Source organism: Pelophylax lessonae (assembly GCF_965119305.1).
Source record: "Pelophylax lessonae genome assembly, chromosome: 1".
NCBI lineage: Eukaryota > Metazoa > Chordata > Amphibia > Anura > Ranidae > Pelophylax > Pelophylax lessonae.
In genome coordinates this window covers 62,915,966-62,938,429 of record NC_138768.1, presented here as the reverse complement: position 1 = coordinate 62,938,429, position 22,464 = coordinate 62,915,966, and the positions used below count along the sequence as shown (strand labels likewise).

General features: G+C 44.6%; 1 protein-coding gene across 4 annotated transcripts in view; it reads right to left on the bottom strand.

The window, feature by feature from the left end:
* The window catches only part of WDR7 (WD repeat domain 7), a 654,984-nt gene that overhangs the window by 605,462 nt on the left and 27,058 nt on the right, over positions 1-22,464 (bottom strand). For all 4 annotated transcript variants that reach the window (XM_082268937.1, XM_082268938.1, XM_082268939.1 and 1 more), the window contains 3 exons: positions 12,401-12,542; positions 8,282-8,530; positions 1,078-1,298 (listed from right to left, as the gene is read on the bottom strand). In XM_082268937.1, coding sequence (XP_082125063.1) covers positions 1,078-1,298; positions 8,282-8,530; positions 12,401-12,542 — 612 coding nt within the window. The remainder of the gene's footprint in view (positions 1-1,077; positions 1,299-8,281; positions 8,531-12,400; positions 12,543-22,464) is intronic.

The following is a 22,464-nucleotide window of genomic DNA, read 5'->3' as shown; positions in this document are numbered from 1 at the left end:
GGGTTTGATCGCTCGGTTCTCAGAGTTAGAGCCGGCAGGGGACAGATGCAGCATCCACCTAGGCAAGTATAATTCTAAAAGAAAATAAAAAAAAAAACATAGTTCTCCTTAAAATAAACAATTCATTGTCCTCTGCAGTTTATAAAGCAGTTAGCATTTTTGTCATGCTTCCTCAAAATGACCTTTCCTTTTCAATCTGCAGGCTTTCTGTACACAGATGGTGTGCGAAACGCCACCCAGATATGTAATTTCCTGCTTTTGTTACTTATGGATTTTCCCAGAACTATGCACTAAGTTAGATTTTGGGTATCCCCTGTAACAAAAGTGTCATTTTTGATGAGAGTCTACCAAAAATAAATCAAATCTAAAAAGGTATGCAGACCCCTCCACTTTCCTCATCAGAACACTGCAAGTGCAGCAGCCGATTGATAATTATAAAGTCACTCCCATTTACATATTTCTGTAGAAGAACATCAAGTTAGGAAACTGCAACAAAGTTTAGTAAAATCCCTGCAATGTACATAGATCACACAGAGAGGAATTTTTTTTTTCTCAATAAAAAAGGAGTTACTCCCTACCTGCAGCAAAGAAAAGTTTCATCACCCCCCTGGCTATGCTGTCTGGCTAAGCTATGCATACCTCAAGAATGGATGGATGGAAATAAAAATCCATTTGCAGGTGAAACCGCTCACGTTTGTGAAAAATAGGCTTTATGGTGCCCTCCCAACACACAACTCACGCATTTTAGGACTGGCTAAACACAAATTCAATTATTTGACAAGCATACTTACAGTTTGCCCAAAGTTCTGCTTCAGGCCTAAAAACAGAAACTGGAACCTTTGTTAGCCAGAATAATCTCTCCTGCACACCTCTCTGTTGCCCTCCCACTACCCTGGTAATCGACAGGGTCTCAATGGCAAATAAAAACGCCCTCATTAGACATAGTGGGCTGGTGTACCCAGTTTGCGGAGGCAAGACTTCACTCAGAAGTCAAGGAAAGAGAAGTCAAGGATCAGAGGAGTACACAATGGCATTATTATGTGTGGAAGATCTTTAACAGAGGATCAGGATACTTACACTGCAGCTGTCTGGTGGGACAAGCAGTTGCGTAATTTCCCCACCATGCACACAGAAGATATGTTTCATCTCGCCAGAAAAGATGTCCCACACAATCACAGAAAAGTCCACTCCCCCGGATATCAGATAGCGCTGATCATAACGAGAGGACACTTGATGGGGATATAGTAAGCAGGTCACCTTGTTCCGGTGTCCACGTAATGTTCTATGTGGAGGCCAGCCTGAAAACAATAATGGAAATGATGTTGACATTTCAAGAAGCTAAAAGTGTGAGATTTAAAAGCCAGTAACTCAAAACGATCTTTCCCTTGCTTCAGGCCCACTAGAAAGTCCCATCCTAGTAGCTGTAGTGATAGACTGTATGACTGCCAATATTTGCAGGCGCAAATTCAATATAACAATAAGTTAGGCTATATTTCTTTTTCAACTAGGCTCCCTGGCATTGCTGGAAAAAGACCTTTTAGCCACCTCCGGCACTTTCACGAGTGGCGTAATCTTTGAAGAGAGACACAGATGCTCAGTTTACCTGACATCATCCAAAATCCTGGCAGTGGCCAAGAAGTCTGTATGCACAGTATTTCACAAAACACAGAAGGCTTCCCTGGCTAGTGCCAGGAAATTAGCGGACATTAAAGCCAGGTAGGGGGTGCAGCTGAGAGTTCTTAACACACATAGACTCCAAAACTCCCAAAAGTGTTGGCGGCAATACGTAACATGACCTTGCCCAGTTAGGAAGAAAGAGGCCGTTTCTTACTTACTCGTCCAATGCTCCTCTGCCAGTCCTTTCTTCATGACAGCCACCACCACAATACCAATGTTGGAGCTCAGAGAAAGCAGGGACATCACTCCCTTCATCATCTGACAGTGCTCATGACCAGCAATTGGCCACTAGGCCAGAACACTGCATGATGAGAGGAGGACGCACATGTTCCTTCATACCCAGAAGCACTGGGTATTTGCCAGTGGAGGCCACAGAAGGAAGAGCAGGAGGGAAGCACTGTGGACAGGAGGTGGGTTTTACTCTGACACAGGTACAAGAAGGAAAGTATATAATTGGGAAAACCCAACATATAATTTCACAAAAAAGACCTGGACTTTCTAGGGCACCTCGTAGAATGAATCAATGCAGCTCACAATTGATAAAATATCATTTTATTACAGAAAAAAATATAAAAAAAGAGTGAGGAAAAAACAAACAATCCTCTCTCAATGTACATAAGTATAAAAGACAAAAGAAAAAGAAAGAGAAAACATTACTAAAATAGTAACCCAAACAGTTCCTATCCCAAATGTTAGGATTGTAATGGGGATACTAGAATTGTTATAATGTTATATCTGGTCAGTAGATTGTTACAGAGTCATATCTGATCAACGGGTCTACGCGTTTCGTAGTGTGCTTCTTCAGGACCAGTTTATATCAGAAATTTCTTAAACCTAAACAAAACATAAATTAGTACAATAATACATATATTTGCTTCAAAATCATTATCATATATATGCATCTGTGCTTGGGTTACTATTTAAGTAATGTTTTCTATTTCTTTTTCTTTTGTCTTTTATACTTATGTACAATGAGAGCGGATTGTTTGTTTTTTCCTCACTCTTTTCATATTTTTTTCTGTAATAAAAAATGGATTTTTGTAAGATCTTACCGTAAAATCCTTTTCTCTTAAGCTCATTGACAGACGTAGTCCTCCTTGATTATTATCAACTCGGGTTATACTGCCCTCTACAGGAGTAGGACTAGACAGGAAAGAAAACGTTCTGGCCACACCTTAGGGGCAGTCCCAGAGGGTATATCCTCTCTCTCTCTGCTACAGCAAATCAGTTATGTCGCAAAGCAGTGTTTAGAGAATTTAACCCAACCCAACTCAAAAACAGAGGGGCGGGTACTACGTCTGTCAATGAGCTTAAGAGAAAAGGATTTTACGGTAAGATTTTACAAAAATCCATTTTTCTCTGTCGCTCATTGACAGACGTAGTCCTCCTTGATTAATATGAACTCGGGACGTCCCAAAGCAGTGCCACAAATGAGGGGTGGGATAATGGAAATCAAAATCCAATCTAGAAGGATCAACCGGTGCCAACTAGAAGTTTTAAAGGCTCATCAATCAAAAGGATGAGACTCAACTGAAAATCCAACGGAAAAAAACCCTCGAGGTAGACCACCGGTCTCCTCAAATTGCGGCCTGCAAAACCTTGCGGCCAAATGAGGCATCCGCCGATGCCATCACATCAACTTTATAAAATTTTGTAAAGGTATGTACCGACGACCAGGTAGCCGCCTTGCACACCTGGACCACTGACGCCTGATGGCGGTAGGCCCAGGAAGTACTGAGCGTTCGAGTGGAGTGCGCCTTAACAGGGAACGGAGGATTCCAACCCTTAATAGAATAAGCCTGTACCACCGTCTGTCTAATCCATTTGGAGATAGTCGCGGCAGATGCAGGCAACCCCTTTCTGGGGACATCCGTGATCACAAAAAGTGAATCCGTTTCACGGAACGATTCTGTAGTCTTCAGGTATACCCTGATTGCCCGAACTACATCCAAGGAATGCAATGCACATTCCCGAGGATGATTGGGCTTAGGACACAAGGAAGGTAGCACAATATCTTCATTCAGATGAAAGTCTGAAACCACCTTAGGAAGAAAGGATGGCTTCGGATGAAGAACTACCTTATCCCTATGAACCACTAGATATGGGGAATGGCATGATAATGCAGCCAATTCTGACACCCTGCGTGCAGAAGTGATAGCCACCAAGAAGGCCACCTTCTGGGATAATGTAAGCAAGGGAATCTCCCTGATATTTTCAAAGGGAGGTTTCTGCAGAACCGACAAAACCAAATTAAGATCCCCTGGATGAAATTCCGCACCAAGGAATGAGTAGCCAGCGGCTTCTGAAAGAAGATTGCTAACGCTGAAACCTGACCCTTGATGGTGCTCAAGGATAGTTTCTGCTCAACCCCCTTTTGCAGAAAAGCCAAAATTCGGGTCACCAAATAGGTACGTGGGGGAAATCCCAAAGATTCACACCACGCAATATAAGTCTTCCATGTGCGATAATAGACTTTGCTAGAAGTCGCTTTCCTTGCTTTAATTAGAGTAGGAATAACTGAAGCTGACAATCCCCTGTCCTTCAGTACCTGGGTCTCAATGGCCAGGCCGTTAAAACCAGCGACTGTAAAGCACGATGGAAGATCGGTCCTTGAGACCGCAGATCCTCCCTGAGAAGAAGTCTCCAAGGAGCGTCTGCGACTAGCTTGCCCAAGTCGGCGTACCCGGCTTGACGAGGCCAGCCCGGAATTTCCAGGATAACTGGAGTTCCCTCCACCTCTATCCTGCGGAGAAATCTCAGCAGTAACTTGAGAGGGGGGAAGACATATAGTAGCTGATACTGCCCCTACGGGACGTTCAGCGCGTCTGCTGCGTCCGCTAGCGGATCGCGGGTGCGAGTTACCAACCTCCGCACCTTCCTGTTGAGCCGAAATGCCAACAGATCCACCTGCGGGATGCCCTACTGAAGACACAGGTGGTGAAATCCTTGATGATCGACCTAAGTCATCACCATGACATTGTCTGACTGGATCCGAACCGGGCTGCCCTAGAGCTGCTTGGTCCAAAGTCTGATCGCTCTCAGTTCCCACACATTTATCAGAAACTAAATTCCTATCGGAAGTGATGACTTCTCCTGGCTGAGCATTAGAGACTGAAGTCACCGGACCAGAGACTCCTTGGTCCGCTCGCTCAACCGGATCCGATTCCTGGAGGGAACTGGGAATGATCTTTGGAAAAGGTAAAGAAAACGTTCTGCTCAAGGAACGGGAACTACCGCTCCCTGTAGCATATGAATGTTGGAAGGGAAGAATCGCACTGGTAGAAGTGATCAACACTCGATCTTGTATCCTGATCGTATGATCTCCTGAACCCCTTAGTCCGGGATTCAGGAAAGCCCTGGATCTGAACACCGGTGAAGACGTCCCCCCCACCCCTGAGCTGGGAGGGGGCGCACCTTCAGGCTGTATTAGCCTTATCTTCAGGTTTGGCTGAGTCGGCCTTTTGTTTACCCGACCAGCGCCTTTTGAAACCTCCTGAAGGGGCTTTGCCCTTCACGCTCGCCCCAGCGGAGCGAACGAACCTCTTATGAGCGGAAAAGAAAGGTCCTCGCCTGTTACGAGGTCCTTTAGCTTTAGCAGTCTGTGGCAAAAAAGTGCTCTTGCCCCCAGTGACATCCTTTATGATCTCATCTAGGGTGGCCCCAAATAGGCGATCCCCCTGAAAAGGGAGATTAGCCAAAGCTTTCTTAGAACCTTGATCCGCCGACCAACACTTTAACCACAGCACACGTCTGAGGACTACTGCTGACATCGATGCATGCGCTAACAAGGGAGTGGCATCCAGGGCTGCGTCACAGACAAACTGTAATCCCTGTATAATTTGCTCCATCAAATCAGACGCTGCCTGGGGAATACTTCTCCCCTTTAAGTCATGGCGCAACAATTTTGCCCATTCTGTCAATGTTTGTGAAACTAAACCAATGGCAACCACTGGTCTAAAGGTTGACCCTATCAGGGAAAAAACAGTGCGGGATTCCGCTTCCATTTTTGATCCACCGGATCCTTAAAGGACGGAGCGTCCTCCAACGGGATAACAGTGGCTTTATTTAGTCTGGAAATCGGTGGATCCACCACTGGTGGTACTGTCCATTTTTTAATGAGGGATTCCTCAAACGGATAGCGTCTATCAATGCGTTTGGAAATAGTAAGGATTCGTTTCAGATGATCCCATTCCTCTTTAATTTTATTACCAAAACATTTGGGCAAGGGAAAAACCTTCGCCGTCTTGGTAGGTTTACTATTACCAAAGGGAATTTCCATCTCGGTTACCTCTGCCGGTGTAACCTCAAGTCTCAAGGTTTCCCGGACAGACACAACTATTGCGTCCACCAATGCTTCTTCTTGTGCTATGGCGGAGGTAGAACCGTCCTCCTCACTATCTGAGGGAGCATTACCTGAGACAACAGCTCCTGCAGAGGGACCTGCAGCTGCAATGACCATCTCAGAATCTGACTCTGAAGTATCAGATGAAATAGGGGTAGGCAGGGGTCGCTTTCTTGACCCCCGTCCCTGACAGGCCTTCTCCACCCGGGATACCAAAGACTCCAAAACTGCTGATAATGCATCAATACTCTGTGAACTGGAGGGTCCTGCGGCCACCTCGAGGGGATCAGGTGGGGATACATGTGTGGCAGGGTCCATGATTATACAAGCCACTTGCCAGAAAAAAATAATTGCAATCAAAAAAAATAAAACTTTTTTTTTTTCTTTAGTCCCCCAGCGCAGCAGCGCCCCTCAGTGTTACCTGCTTTTGGACCCCTACAGAGAGAGAGAGAGAGAGAGAGAGAGAGACCTCAAGGCTCCCCACTTGATGCTCAGAAGTTTCAATACAACCTGTTCCAGCACTGTCTGTTACAGACAGGAAGTCTTTGGCTTGCTTTCCCGGGTAAAAGGAGGCGGCTCCGCCCCTTTACACGCCTTCCGGCGCCTCCCCCTAGCTCCTCGAGGTGTTTGGTCACCTCAAACATGGCCGCCCCCATGCTAGAGACACGAGGCTACGCCAATATGGCAGCCCCATGCGATCTGCAGGAAAATGGCGGCGGCCTGTGTAGGATAGCGGCGGCTTGCAAGCTAGCAGCGGCCTGCGGGAGGTGTGCACTTGGCCTGTGCGGCCTGCGGGAGTGTGCGCTCGGCCTGTGCGGCCTGCGGGAGGCTGTGCGGCCTGTGGAAGTGACCGGCTTTCTGGAGGGATGGCGACCTGCGGATGCAGTAACTCAGGCATAGGCATCGGCCTGTATACACACTATGACAGGTAGGATACCTCTATACCTCAATAGTAATGCCTTTTAGTAGTCTGCCACTGACTTGAGTCACCCTTACAGTCATATAGTGACTTTAGATAGTCAGCTCCCAAAACAAGCCTCCTGGTTTCTTATTCACAAAATCACACTCAAATTGGGGGATCTGTGACCTGTTATAGGATAGAGGGGGGACCCAGAAACTGAGTGTCCGACCATCCCAGAGAGGGGCCCGCGTCCACCAACAAACCCGACAGGGGGAGAGGGGGAACATTCTACTCACCATACCGGAACCAGGTTGGCGCCAACTCCTGACAGAACTCCTCTCCACCGGGGTGGGGGGGCTGTCGACCAATACGGACGCCGTGACTCAGTTTGCAACTGGTCATTGGCGTCCAGGCGAGACGTTTAACTCACAGGGTCAGTCCCCGTCCAGTGGGACTATGTCACGGCCGACCCAGCGCGGAGCTATGGACTGCACTCGCTCGTAGGCTGAACTGGGGTGACCACTGGATCGCAACATCCAGCCCGTCGCCCAGTTTCAGCGAACTTGCTTGAAGATCTCACAGGAACACTGGAGAAGAAAAGCTGCCTAAAAAAGTATTTCTAGAAAAATCTTGCCAGGACCAAAGATCCCAGCAAGGAACTTAGGTCCTTACTCCTAACTAGACAGAAAAAAACTGATTTGCTGTAGCAGAGAGAGAGAGGATATACCCTCTGGGACTGCCCCTAAGGTGTGGCCAGAACGTTTTCTTTCCTGTCTAGTCCTACTCCTGTAGAGGGCAGTATAACCCGAGTTGATATTAATCAAGGAGGACTACGTCTGTCAATGAGCGACAGAGAAATTATATTTTATCAATTGCGAGTTGCATTGATTCATTCTACGAGGTGCCCTAGAAAGTCCAGGTCTTTTTTGTGAAATTATATGTTGGGTTTTCCCAATTATATACTTTCCTCCTTTTTCTCTAGGTTATTAATTGGATGATGGCACTTGTTGGGTAGTTCATTTCTATTTCCTGACACAGGTACAAGGTAACAGGGCCTCTTTAATATATCTACTTTTTTTGTAACAGGTTTTCATGTACAGTATGTTATATATATATATGTACAATGAGGCTTTCATATTTGTTCATCAAAGACAATGCTACACTTCCTGCTAAGTTGGACAGCATAGTGATTATATTGTAGGGACCGTGCATATTTCTGCATTATTAATGCAATTAAAGAACAGTATCACTACATCTGGAAGTTGCACCAAAAATGCAGCAATCAGGACATTTGGAGTTGTCCCTGGAAAGTGGAGAGATGGCTTCAGCTACCATACAGCACTAAAAGAATGCACCAATACCTCTTCGTAGCATGTGCTCCCCCTGTAGCAGCTGGACTATGGCGGTCTGCGTGGCTGGGACAATGACTATGCTGCCATCTTCTCGGCCACAAACCAGGCGTCCGTGAGATGGGATGTAGACGCTGGCGGTAACTTTTAATGGTTCTGTGCTGTTTGGCATCACACTGAGCTGGTCAATTATCCCAGCAGGACGATGAGTCAGCTTGTCAAATGCCTCCTGAAGAGATGTTGCCATTGTAGTTTTTAACCCTGAAACATAAAATTTATAAAATTACTTAGTCAGTTCATCTAAAATAAAAGGTGGCAGAAATGGTTGCTCTGTTACCAAGTATAAAATAACTGTAAACTGTTCCCACAAGGTTAGAAATGCACAATGGCACAGGTGTCAAGCACAAGGCCCGCGGGCCGATGCGGCCCCCCAGGCCATTTCATGTGGCCCTCGCACCTCTCCTGCAGCTGCAGCACCCCCCTAGTCTGTGCCCCCCACCTTGTCTCTGTAGGCAGCAGAGAGGACAAAACTCCTTTGCCAGATCCTGCACTCCTTTGTGCAGCTGCAGAAAGACTGGTCTTTGCCAAAACCCCCCTTCTCAGCAGTCCACAGCAGAGAGGAGGGCAGAATTTCTCCTACAGATCCTGCACCCGCAACACCACCTTGTCTTTGCCTTCCCTCATCTCAGCATTCAGCAGACTCTGGAAGCTGACTCCAGCCCTCCCCTGGTTCTCCTCCAGACCATGCACTTCTTCCAGATCCACCCGCATCTTCTTCCTGGCAGCAGCACAAGGTAAGGGGGTGCATTGTGATGTAAGGAAGGGTGGGTGACTCTTGACTTCTGATGGTGGGGGGCTCTTGACATCCCATGTAAGGGTGTAAGGGGGTGTGGGGTGTTCTGAACATCTGATCTTACAGATATATCCGGCCCTTTGAGGGCAACCATAATGCTGATGCGGCCCGCAATGAAATTGCGTTTGACACCGCTGCACAATGGTGTAAAATATGCTTGTATGCTGCATTATTAATAATAACCTTAACAAATAACAGTTGAACTCAATAATTAGGAGGGGTGTCTACTCAGTCTGGGTCTAACGGTCGGGTCTCCACAGTCTGGGTCTAACGGTCGGGTCTCCACAGTCTGGGTCTAACGGTCGGGTCTCCACAGTCTGGGTCTAACGGTCGGGTCTCCACAGTCTGGGTCTAACGGTCGGGTCTCCACAGTCTGGGTCTAACGGTCGGGTCTCCACAGTCTGGGTCTAACAGTCGGGTCTCCACAGCCTGGGTCTAACGGTAGGGTCTCCACAGCCTGGGTCTAACGGTAGGGTCTCCACAGCCTGGGTCTAACGGTCGGGTCTCCACAGCCTGGGTCTAACGGTCGGGTCTCCACAGCCTGGGTCTAACGGTCGGGTCTCCACAGCCTGGGTCTAACGGTCGGGTCTCCACAGCCTGGGTCTAACGGTCGGGTCTCCACAGCCTGGGTCTAACGGTCGGGTCTCCACAGCCTGGGTCTAACGGTCGGGTCTCCACAGTCTGGGTCTAACGGTCGGGTCTCCACAGTCTGGGTCTAACGGTCGGGTCTCCACAGTCTGGGTCTAACGGTCGGGTCTCCACAGTCTGGGTCTAACGGTCGGGTCTCCACAGTCTGGGTCTAACGGTCGGGTCTCCACAGTCTGGGTCTAACGGTCGGGTCTCCACAGTCTGGGTCTAGCGGTCGGTTGTCCACACAGTCTAGATTCTTTGTGTTTCATTTTTTTCCTTTCTGAAAGTAGAACAACATCCCTTATAATAAGCCCATAGAAAATACATGAACCCACTGCAGTAAAGATACTTGCAGTCCTATGTACTTAATAGTTAATTTTCCTATGCTGGTTTTAGAGCATTATAATCATAATTTTGCTAAACAACGCAAGTCAGCAAACTATTATCAACATCGTTACTGTATCTGACCACACTGACGATAAACACAGTAAACTGTTCTTTTACTCAAAGTATAAATCAAAACTCCTGTATTTTGGGTCAGTCAGACAGAGGTGAGAAGAATCTGAAATCCAATTCGCCCATACTTTACTATTTACTTATTTCAAGTATTTATCTAGCGCCAACAAATTACACAGCGCTTTACATAGTGTACAGTCACATCAGTCCCTGCCCCTAATGAGCTTAAAGTGGAATTAAACTCGTTTTTTAAAAAAAAAATCACTGACAGTAAGTGTTTTTTTGACAGAAGAAAATCTTTAGGTCTCGATCATAAATGTTGTCAGCTGTAATATATACTGAGCCACACATGAGCAGGTCAGCATGCATTTACGGCACCGCTCTGTACCCTGATGATGTGACTCAAGTGAACATGTATGGGAGTGACGTCATCACGGCCCAGTCCTACAAGCAGCCAGAGAGAGTGAAAACAGAAGGAAAAGATGGAAGCACTCGTCGTGACATCTCAGCACTGGAGGGCTCAGTTTGAAAAATAGGTCATTGAGTAAATATGCAGTGTATAGTAGCACATTGATTTGGCTTTAAAATCTAAAGTCTCTATATCACATGTATATATATATACACATACTAGAACTAATTTATGCAGGAACCAATTAACATACCAGTATGTGTTTAAAGTGTGGGAGGAGAAGTACCCCAGAAGAAACCCACAGAAACACATGAACCACATGCAAACTCCATGAAGGTAGTGTCTTGGGTGGATTTAAACTGGGGACCCCATTGTTGCAAGGCAAAAAATGCCAACCACTAAGCCAATGTTACTGAATGTTTGAGGCAGCCTCTATGCTCATATAACTTTTTAGTATTATCATGTCTGATTGGGATTGGGTTAGATGAGGTCCAGTTAACACAGATGTAAACCGCACTGTATATCGTAAACAACTGTAATTTTTTTTTCTTTTACAAAAATTCTGTAAGTGCTTTTCTCATCCATTTAGTATCTCAGTACTGTGAATATCCTCTAGTCTCTCTTGGCCACTTCCTCTCTACATGCGCTCACTCCAACATCCATTGCACATTATAATTCTGGAACACCTTCCTGAAGGAGACAATAGTGGAGCCTGCGCCGTAAGCATTGCCATAGCCACTTGTTTTCTCCAATGGAAATGCATATATACCGTAGTTACATAGTTAGTGAGATTGAAAAAAGACATCAGTCCATCCAGTTCAACCCATGATGTGTGTGTGTGTTTGCTGTTAACCCATCTAATAGTTTTTTGAAACTATCGATGCTCCTTGCTGATACGACGGTTTGCGGAAGAGAATTCCACATCCTTACTGCTCTTACAGTGAAGAACCCCCTACGTATTTTAAGATTAAACCGCCCAACCATATAACAGGCTAACAAGCATTTGCACTATTTTATTAGAAAAAGTAATGTGGTAAAGCTTCACTTTGTAAAGAATACCCAATCGGGTGCAGAAAAAAAAAGAATATTTCTTGCAAATGACTGGATGATGAAATCAGCAAAGCTTTACAACGTTTACAAAGTTCTGTGGAAAATGGATGCAGCTTCACTTGAAAAGTGCACAGTCTCTTTGCCTTTAGTAAATCCATTGCCTTTTTACCAGATTTAGAATCTTCAGCTTTCCAATGAAAGATGGCCTATTGATACATACAGGAGGCATCTTGAAGCCAGGGTGTAATGGTTTCTTTTTTTTATTTCCTTTTTTTATGTATTTATTTATTTTTTGTTACATTGAACAGTGGTATGGAAGATAAGCAGACCTTGCATTTTGATGCAGGGCCAGATTTAAAGGGATACTGCTGCCAAAACTTTCACTTGTAAGTTCTGGGTGAAGTGTGAAAGGGTTGGCATTTTCGTCAGGTGTTTATTGTTTTTGTAGACACTTCCTATTAATGATAGCCAGTTGAAGTGCCAAGGTATGTCTTTGATCTCATCGGAACTCCACCAATCCAAGAACAATCATTCGAAAGAGATGCAAGAAACCTGTCGGGCATTTAGCCACTACTATACCATCATGTCTAGGTCTTTTGGATGTCAAAAAATAAATAAAAGATAAAATAAATAAAATTTCCAGAAATTTCAGGTTGGCCAAGTTGTTCTTTTGAAGTACAAACACTCCAAAAGAATTGTCTGTGGGAATAGGAAATATCCTGCCCAGTTTTACCTTCCAAGTTTTCCTGTTCGTTGAGGTCATCCGGTATGCTCCAGATACTGAGTCTCCCAGATGAATCCCCCTGAATTAGCAGCTTATGGAAGGGTTCTCTACGTCCATAGAAAAACCTGGTCACTGGAGGGCAGATCAGTACCTGCAAGAAAGACAGAGATTCATCAGTGGGAAGTAATATTCTCTAGGTTGGAAAGGGAGTGTTAGGGATTTTTTTGTACACCCTTGTGACTTTTAGGTACACCTCTGAGGAAGAGAACTTGTACACAATAGAATCCGTTTGCATTTGGGACAAGTTGGCAATACTTCTGAGTTGCATACACTGATCAGTTCTTTCTAATCAGACAGTAGGCTGATCAAAAAAAAAAAAAAAATCTCAAGATTCCCCCATCCACACAAGTCAGGCAAATGCGGGAATCCTCCCCGCTGTGCTATTGTATTCTTACATCAGGACGCTTCCACTGTCAGAATACACTGATCAGTACTGCAGATAATTGTCTGCAAGCGCTGGTCGAATGAAAATATAGCAACAATCCCGATCAAGAGGAATCGATCATTAGAATGGCTCCTCTCAAATCGTTATCAGCCATGGATTGAACCATCAATACTAATCTGGCCAAACTTCAATCCATCTATGGCCAGATTATTTCCTTCAATTTATTTATTTATTTTTACTTGCTTGTAATTGTCCTCCTGAGTTTCAGGTAACCTCCTCCTAACTACATAAAGCCCCTTGATTTTTATCTTGTACTGAAAGAAAAGGAGTTCGGACACCAACCAAAGCCAGCATACACAAGACTTTACTATAACTATCAGAACAAACATTCAGCCATTTATAATGAGATAGCCCTCATGATATAGTGCTCAAACTCTGTGTCCCTCTCACACAAATGGCGCTTTTCCACTGCATGGCACGGCTCGGTTTGGCGCTTTTCCACTGCATGGTACGTTTTAGAACGGTTCGGTACGGTTTGGTACAGCGGCGCTTTTCCACTACATGGTACGGCTCGGTACGCTTCGCTTAAACAGTACCACCTCGGTTGGGGTTCCAAGCGGGCCGTACCTATACCATATCCCTCAATCCTTTGCATGCAGCCTTGATTGTTTGTCACTACTAGCCACTGATTGGTCAGAGAATCGTTGTAATCCCAATCACTTTCTACTTTAGTGGAAAAGCAAACCGAGCTGAGTAGAGCCTATACAGTGCTGAAACGTGCCGACTCGTACCACGCAGTGGAAAAGCAAACCGAGCCGAGCTGGGCCAAGCAGTGCCGAGTGGAGCCGAGCCGGTACTTGCAGTGGAAAAGTGCCAAAACTTGTACTTTAGGAGGCCTGTACACAGTGAACTTTAGCTGGCGATGCCCCTATCAAACATAACTTGTGACATCAAACCTTGAAAAGAAAGTAGCAACAAGCACATCCAACTGCTGGAAAGGGTTACAATTGCATACAGAAAAGTAACCAAAGGGGTTTAAAAAAGGACACCTAAGTGGATTTGAAGCAGAATAAGGGCTCTTTCACACGGGCGGTCCGATCAGATCCGCCTGTCAATTTTCTAAGCGGAGCTGATCGGATGCCCCATTAAGCTCTATGGAGCAGTGGATGTCAGCGGTGACATGTCCGCTGACACCCGCTGCCATCCGCATCCGATCCTGTCCGTGAAATCCGGACGGATGGAAACCCTATTTTCCATCCGTCCTGGGGATCGGATCGGATGAGAGCGGACAGGCGGTCCGCTCTCATCCGAATCCCCATAGAGAGCAGCGGGGGCTGTGACACCTCCCTCTCCATACTGCAAGCGGAGATGGAGCTGTCATCCGCCGGCTCAGCGGACCGTGTGAAAGAGCCCTAAAGGTACTCGTACTTTTAGGCTCCATGAACAGTAGCGTTTTTTTTATTCTCCTAAAAGCTAATAGGGTTATCCTATGTGTCTATGCACACCATTTTGATGCTAGAAGCATTTTTCAAGCTTCAGCGTTTAGGAGCAGAAAAAAAAATGTTTTTGTCAAGTTTTTGGAAAAGTCTTCCAGACAGAAAAAAAAGCCCACTAAATCATTACTAACTGCTTTTTTTGTAACTTTCATTTTGTTTTCTTTATGCACTGTAAAAATGCTAAAACACTAACGTCCCTAAATGCGCCTAAGAGCTACTAAAACGCCACTACAAGCTGGCACAAAAATGCGATCATCAGCGTTTTTCATTCAAGGCTTTTTCTAGCGTATTTTGAGCGTATAAAAAAAATGCAAGTGTGCTGGGAGCCTTAGAAGTATTGTTATTTTGGACAATGTTCAGGACCTGACAGTTACTCTTTAAGCCTGGGTTCACACTGGATTGCAGAGCGGCTCGCAGGAGGTCCAGTGCGTTCCGTTCACCATTTCAGGTCTGAATTTTTGGCTGAATTCGGAGCTGAAACGGACCAGAAGACGCACACAAATTTCCTGCAAACCACTCCACAGCTGTCCCCAAGCTGTGTGAACCAGCTCTATTGAAAGCCAGACATACTCTGACATGCGGGGGAAACCCTCATCCAATTCGCATCAGTGTGTACCCAGCCTAAAAGATTCAATACTCTGGGGTTGATTTACTAAAACTAAAGCCCCGTACACACGCACAGATTGTTGGCCGTAAATTGTCGGCCAACGTCCGATCTGCCGATTGTAGGCTTGTTAGTATGATGCTTCCGACAACCAACGGCAAATTTTCGGCCGAAAAAAATCTGGTGTGCATGCTATAAAATTTTTGTTGGCCAACAAAGAACGGCCGATTTTTCCTCAGTCAGTACAGATTTCGGCAGACAAAAATCAGATGAGCAAGACTGGGCATGTTCAGAGAAGAAAAAACACACGGAAAGTCAACCAGAACATGACATCACTTCTGAAGTTGGTTTTTGTTGGCCAACAAAAGTCCAGTGCAAGTCTAGAGCACATTTCAACCAACAAACAACACTGGACAAAAGACGGCCGATCGGTTGGCCAACAATCTGTGCGTGTGTACGGGGCTTAAGAAATGCTAAATCTGGTACAGCTCTGCATAGAAACCAATCAGCTTCCAGGTTTTATCAAAGCTTAATTGAACAAGCTGAAGTTAGACGCAGATTGGTTGCCATGCACAGCTGCACCAGATTTTGCACTCTCTAGTTTTAGTAAATCAACCCCAATGTGTTAAGGCAAACAGAGTACGTGTTTTCTGCTCTGCAATGAAGCAGATCTTTACCCACAGTTTGATAACAATGTTCTTTAATAAAAGAACATACATTCCACATTAAAAGGAGAAGTAGGGCCAAAGCTCTCCTGTGGGTTAAAAGGAGGGCACCTAATTCTGAACTCCTGTGACCCGTATTCAGCTGACAGCAGGCTAAAGTCCTCTGTCGACTGACGTCACTTAGCTGGTGCAGACTCTGGAGGCATCCTGATTTGTCGGGATCCACCCAGATGCTTGAGCAGCAGCTGGCTCAGCCTCTCCCTGCACAGCACATGTGGGAGTTTATTCCCATTTGCTGCATTGCTCAGTAAAACTGAAACCCAAGTCCTGCATTCAGGTAAGAGTATTTTGGCGGTATTTACACACACACACACCTATGTGCCTAAACGCAAATACAGGCGATTACACCTAAAGCCACTATAGTGGCTAGGATAAATGCATATTCTAGCCACTAGAATGAATTTACGTCTGCACGCTTCTAAACGCTGTACGGGATTAAATGTGCATACTCTAGCCGCTTGCTGACAGCATCACTTAGATGTACGGTGACAGGTTGCTCTCCTGCGCTGGATAATGTACCTAGTATGTGATCCCACACTTCCGGGTAGGAGGATCATTTGCGTGCCACCGGCGCTGCAGCTGTGCTGTGATCAAACACAACACAAGCCGATCAGCAGGTGCCGGTCAATGGATATTCGCCAGTACCTGCTTATGGGCGAGGAGAGACACAGAACAGAGCTCTGCATATGTAAACAAGACAAAGCTCTGCTCTGTCAGCAGGGATGTGGTGGATTTTCTTTCCCTGCAATGCAGGGGGGGAAAAAAATCCATCACATCCCTTAGTAAAAATAGCACACTGTGTACACATGAACACTGCTTAGACACACATTTAACCCTTAGATCGCCCTAGATGTTTAACCCCATCCCAGCCAGTGTCATTAGTACAATGACGGTGCATATTTTTAGCACTGATCATTGGTTCTCACAAAGTGTCAAAAGTGTCAGCTAATGTCAGATTGTCTGCTGCAATATTGCAGTCCCACTATAAGTCGCTGAATGAATAAAAATTCCCGTACATATCCCATAGTTCGTGGACGCTATAACTTTTGCGCAAACCAATCAATATACGCTTATTGGGATTGTTTTTAACAAAAATATGTAGCCGAATACATATTGGCCTAAGTTTATGAAGAAATTCTATTTTTTAAATGTTTTTATTGGATATGTTTTATAGCAGTAAGTAAAAAATAAAAAATATATATATATTTGTTTAATTGACCGTCTTTTTTTGTTTATAGCCCAAAAAACAAGAAACCCAGAGATGATCAAATATCACAAAAAGAAAGCTCTATTTGTGGGGGGAAAAAAAGGACACACATTTCATTTGGGTACAACTTTTCCTGATTGCGCAATTGTCAGGTAAAGTAACGCAGTGCCGTATCGCAAAATATGGCCTGGTCATGAAGTGGGGTAAATCTTCTGGAGGTAAAGTGGATAGTATTTTTTTTTAAGCTGGATGTTTCTGACAGCATCTGCACATATACTGTACATGAGTAATAAATTACACCCGGGTACATGAGCCCTTAGTCCCGGGTCACACTTATGCGATGCGGGAACCCTGAGAATCTACTGAGGGGTTCCGCATCGGATTCCCAGCGCAGGCAGTTCACACTGCCATATAAAACAAAAGAAAGACCTATGCGCTGCTAATCAGGTATAGGATGTGAGAGTAATTAAGAGATGAGTGGTGAATCCAAGTTTCCAGGTGTGAAAATATTATTGAAAAGAAAGCAAGCAGCCAATTCTTTATTTTCACAAGATACTGGTACTGATCAACGTAGAAGAGGTGAATCGGTGCTAATTTCTTCACAAATAATATTGTAACACTATAGCCAAACTAAGCATAAAAAATCAATAAATAAATCCACTTCAATCAAATAAATGAAAAAAGGTGTGGGAGATGTTGTGTGATGATAATGGACGGAAATAAAGGTCGTTCAAGGGTCAGGATAATGGATTCCTCCTTTTCTCCTTTTGGATGGGATTTTCAATTAGGGGCTTCCTCGATAACCACTCTTTTGGTGTGTGAACTCGATAGCAGTAACTTACCCTTGAGAAAGTCACGTGATTAGTGACGCAACGTGTTGGGAGGAACCAGGTGACGTCACTTCCGGTTACGGCCGAAACCAGAAGTCCCCGTGCTAATACACCGATATTGCGGCTACTTGCTGTCTTCTGCTACAACTGTAAGTTAAGGCCCGTACACACGTACCGATCGTCGGCATACAAACGTCGGTGGACGAAGGATCTGCCGATTGTACGCGTGTTAGTATGGTGCCTCCGACAGATGTCTGCGCACAATCCGCGGACAAAAGTCTTTCGTGCAAACATGAAAATATTTGTATGCCGACACCAGAACGGACGATTGTTCGCCTGTCAGTACACAATTCGGCCGACAGACCGCAGATTTGCAAGACTGGGCATGCTCAGAAAATAGAAAACACAGGGAAAGTTAACCATTACATGACATCACTTCTGCAGTCGGCGGACAAAATTCTTGTGCTGTCCTTGTGCTGTCTTTGCACTTTTCAGCAGACACCGACATCCCGGGGGGAAAAGAGGAACATTTGTAAGCCGACCATCGGTACGTGTGTACGGGGCTTTACTGCTTGTTTTTTGTTTAAATAAACCTTACATACTTCACTATGGAAGCCCAATTTTGTCTCTTTGAGTAACTGGGAGTGAGAACCGTGATATGTTCAATATCGAGTTCACACACCAAAAGAGTGGTTATCGAGGGAGCCCCTAATTGAAAATCCTATCCAAAAGGAGGAATCCATTATCCTGACCCTTGAACAACTACCATAATATAAGAACGCCTTTTTTACTGCGATGTGAGGTGAGCGGCAATTGTACCTATGTTTGGATATCTTGCTCACTCTGCATTACACCATTTGGATCTCACAAAGAAAAGTCACTTATTATATTTTGAGATATCACCTCCAGCCACGATATTTTTTTGCACTGGGACATTTTCTATCTGGAAGATTCACTTTATTTATTTATTTACAGAATATTAAAGCGGAGTTCCACCTAAGGCTCCGTTCACATGTAGGCGTTTTGGGGCGTTTTTGGGGCGTTTTTCTGCTCTAGGATCAGCTCTCAAAACGCCCAACAAGACAAATCCTATTCATTTCAATGGCCCCTGTTCACATCTGAGCGTTTTGAAGCTGTATACAAAACGCCCAAAGCTCAAAAAAGTACATGAGCTTCTTTTTGGGCAGATTACAGGCGTTTTCCATTGATCTCTATTCAATCTAAAAACGCCTGCACAAAAATCGCGGTAAAAATCGCGGTAAAATCGCGGTAAAAAACGCCGCAAAAATCGCGGTAAAATCGCGGTAAAAAACGCGCGAAAAACGCTACGCTCAGGTGTGAATGTAGCCTAAAACAAAAAAAAATACATAAAAATACCCACGGGACAGTCAGGGCTAGTACATTCCACAATGGCTAGCCTCTGAACTGTCCCAGGTCGCACTTACCTTTTAGAAGAAATACTTGAAAATGTCTTGTCCAGCGCTGCCATCTCAGGTGTGGGCAGCTGAAGCCAGGGCGACCCTCTTCTGCATCCTCTTCCGTCCTCTTTGGTTCCACGATGCACTGCACCGGCCCCGCCGTCACTTCCGGGGCTGCAGCGTCATCCCTGCACCGCTTCTAGGCATGCCCAGAAGCTGTTTAGCAAGGTATGACGCGCCTGCACCGGAACTGACGTCGGGGCCGGTGCAGGCGCATTGATTCCTGGGAGCGATGACATTCAATTCCCAGGAATCATTGCAAGCCAGGAAGTGACGACAGGCCGTGGCCACAGAGGGAGGAAGAGGAAGTAAGGTGAGTATATTTTCTTCTAAAACCAGTAAAAAAAAAAAAAAAAAAAAAATTGCGATTATCCATTTGTTTTTCAGGTGACCCAGAGCAAGAAGATGGACCGAAGTTAAATTTTAGGATGGAACTCCACTTTAAGCAATTTTTTGCACCAGATTGCACTTATTTATATTATTTATAATATTTGTATCATCATTTATATTTGTAGTTTGTGTTTGTGTCCACAAATCATTTGTGTATTTATAGTCACCAGTTTTTTAATAGTTTTGTTGTTCATACACTTATTTATTTCCGTCCATTATCATCACTCAACATCTCCCACACCTTTAATTTATTTGATTGAAGTGGATTTATTTATTGATTTTTTATGCTTAGTTTGGCTATAGTGTTACATTATTATTTGTGAAGAAATTAGCACCGATTCCCCTCTCACACTGCCATATACGAATCACTGGAGGTGTCAATTCAAAGTTATCGAAACCCCCAGATCAGTTCACATATCACAGTGCAAACTGTCATTTGGACATAAGTGTGAACCACCATGCGATCTGATTCTGCTGCGGACCCAAAAAAGGGTCCTGTGCGTGTTTGTGGCGAATCAGATGTGAATTCAGCCATACTATCTGTATGGCTGAATTCGCATCACACAGACATCGCATGTGATTTTCAGAGCAGTGCGCTCCGAATCACATGCAATGTCTGCCATTGAACTAATGTGAACCGAGCCTTAAACACATACCAAAAACATGTAAAAAAAAAGAAAATGCATGTATTATTACATTCACTTATCAAAAGTCTAAGTTAAATTAGCCCTTTTATTAGTAGATAAACCACAACAGCAACCGCACAGATGAGCAATTCCAGTGTCTACACAGATGCTGTCTTACTGCCCCCTCCAGGTCACAGCAAGCACTACATGTGTTGGGGGGTGCTGTGTTTCACTGTTTACTTACAGCATGTTATAGGTATAGGGCAATTGCTCACATCTATTATGTTTCCCTGCCTAGAATTGTGTTTAGGAACAATGCGATGATTGCAGAAATTTGCAACTAGTCACATCAGTATCTCAAGAGACAATGTGAAGCTGGGAATAATGATGTAATGCACCCGGTGAAAACAGATAATAACTGTACGTTGTTTAAACAATGCAATCACAAAAACAAAGAGCAGGTGGGGTTTGGATGGGACATAATTACACAATTTCGTCTCAAATTGGCAGCAGTCAAAATTGCCTGCCGGCAACTGCGGCTGCCTGGTGGTGGAATGTATACGTGAAATGATTAATCAATGGGGAGTATTTGTCACCCAGCAACAGAAATGGTAGGAGATGAGGCAGAAAGCCCACCTACGTCAGGAGATGTACTGCTACAGGATGAGCCTCAGAAAGAAGCAGATGATCGCACTGAAAGCTGAATTCACTCCTAGCAGCTTCTCATTAATCAGCAACATAAAAAATAGAAAAGGACAGCAGGAAAAAGACCGAATAGTCCATCGAGTCTGCCCCTTTTTTTTTTTTACTTTAACTTTTTTGTAGTACAGATCTACAGTGGGTATGGGAGTAAAATCGCCACCCTTTAAAAAAAACCACAAGACAGATATGTTTTTTTTTTTTTTTTTTACCCAGCTGTATTTACCCAGTGCAACTTAGAACATCCAAATTAATGATATAACATCAACATCTCAAAAAAATAAATAAATAAATAAGTAAATAAAAAAAAGGAAAAAAGAATCACCCCCTTGTGTCAGCATTTTGTTGGATCGCCTCTTGCTTGAATTTCAGCCTTAAGTCTGTTGGGATATCTCTACTAACTTTGCACATCTAGACTTTTGCAACATTTGCCCACTATTCTTTGCAGAATTGATCAAGTTCAGTTAAATTTGATCTTGATCGTTCTTGTGGACTGCAGTCTTCAAGTCATTCCACAAATTTTCAATGGGGTTTAAGTCTGGGCTCTGACTAAAGGCCCGTACACACGTACCGATTGTCGGCCGTAAATGTTCGGCCAACGTCCGATCGGCCGTTTGTCGGCTTGTTAGTATGATGCTTCCGACAACCGACTGCGACTTTTCGGCTGAACAAAATCTGGTCTGCAAGCTATAAAATTTTTGTTGGCCAACAACAGAAGGGCCGATTGTTCGTCAGTCAGTACAGATTTCGGCCGACAAACATCAGATGAGCAAGACTGGGCATGCTCAGAGAAGAAAAAACACACGAAAAGTAGACCAGAACATGACATCACTTCTGCAGTTGGTTGTTGTTGGCCGACAAAATTCGTGTGCAGTCTAGAGCACATTTCAACCAACACAACACCACTGGACAAAAGACGGCCGATCGTTCGGCCGACAATCGGTGCGTGTGTACGGGGCTTAAGCCATGCAAGGACCTTTTCTCCTTCAACCACTGTGTGGTCATTTTTGCTGTGTGCTTTGGGTCATTGTCATGTTGGAAGATAAACCTTCTTCCCATTGACAACTTTCTGGCAGATTTTCCCCAAGACTTTGACGGTATTTTGCCCCATCCATTTTTCCTTCTATCCTGACAAGCGCTCCAGTCCCTCCTGCAGAGAAACACCCCCATAAATGTATATTACCACCTCCATGCTTTACTGTAGAATGGTGTTATTTGGATGGTGAGCTGTATTAGATTTCCATCAGACATATTGTTTGGTGTGGAGGCCAAATAATTACATTTTAGTCTCATCTGACCAGAACACCTTTTTCAATGTGCCCTCAGAATCTTCAAGGTGTCTTCAGGCAAAGCTCAGTCCTGAGTGCTTGTTGCCCTTTCTTGAGGAGTGGCATTTTTCTTGCAACCCTCCCATACAAGCCACATTTGTGGAGAATTTGTGATATTGTCACATGCACACAATAACCACTCTTTTTCAAAAATTCCTACAGCTGCTTCAGAGTTGCTGTAGGCCTCTTAGTTTCCGCCTGGCTCTTTCATCCAGTTTGAAGCGACAGCCTGATTCAGGGAGGGT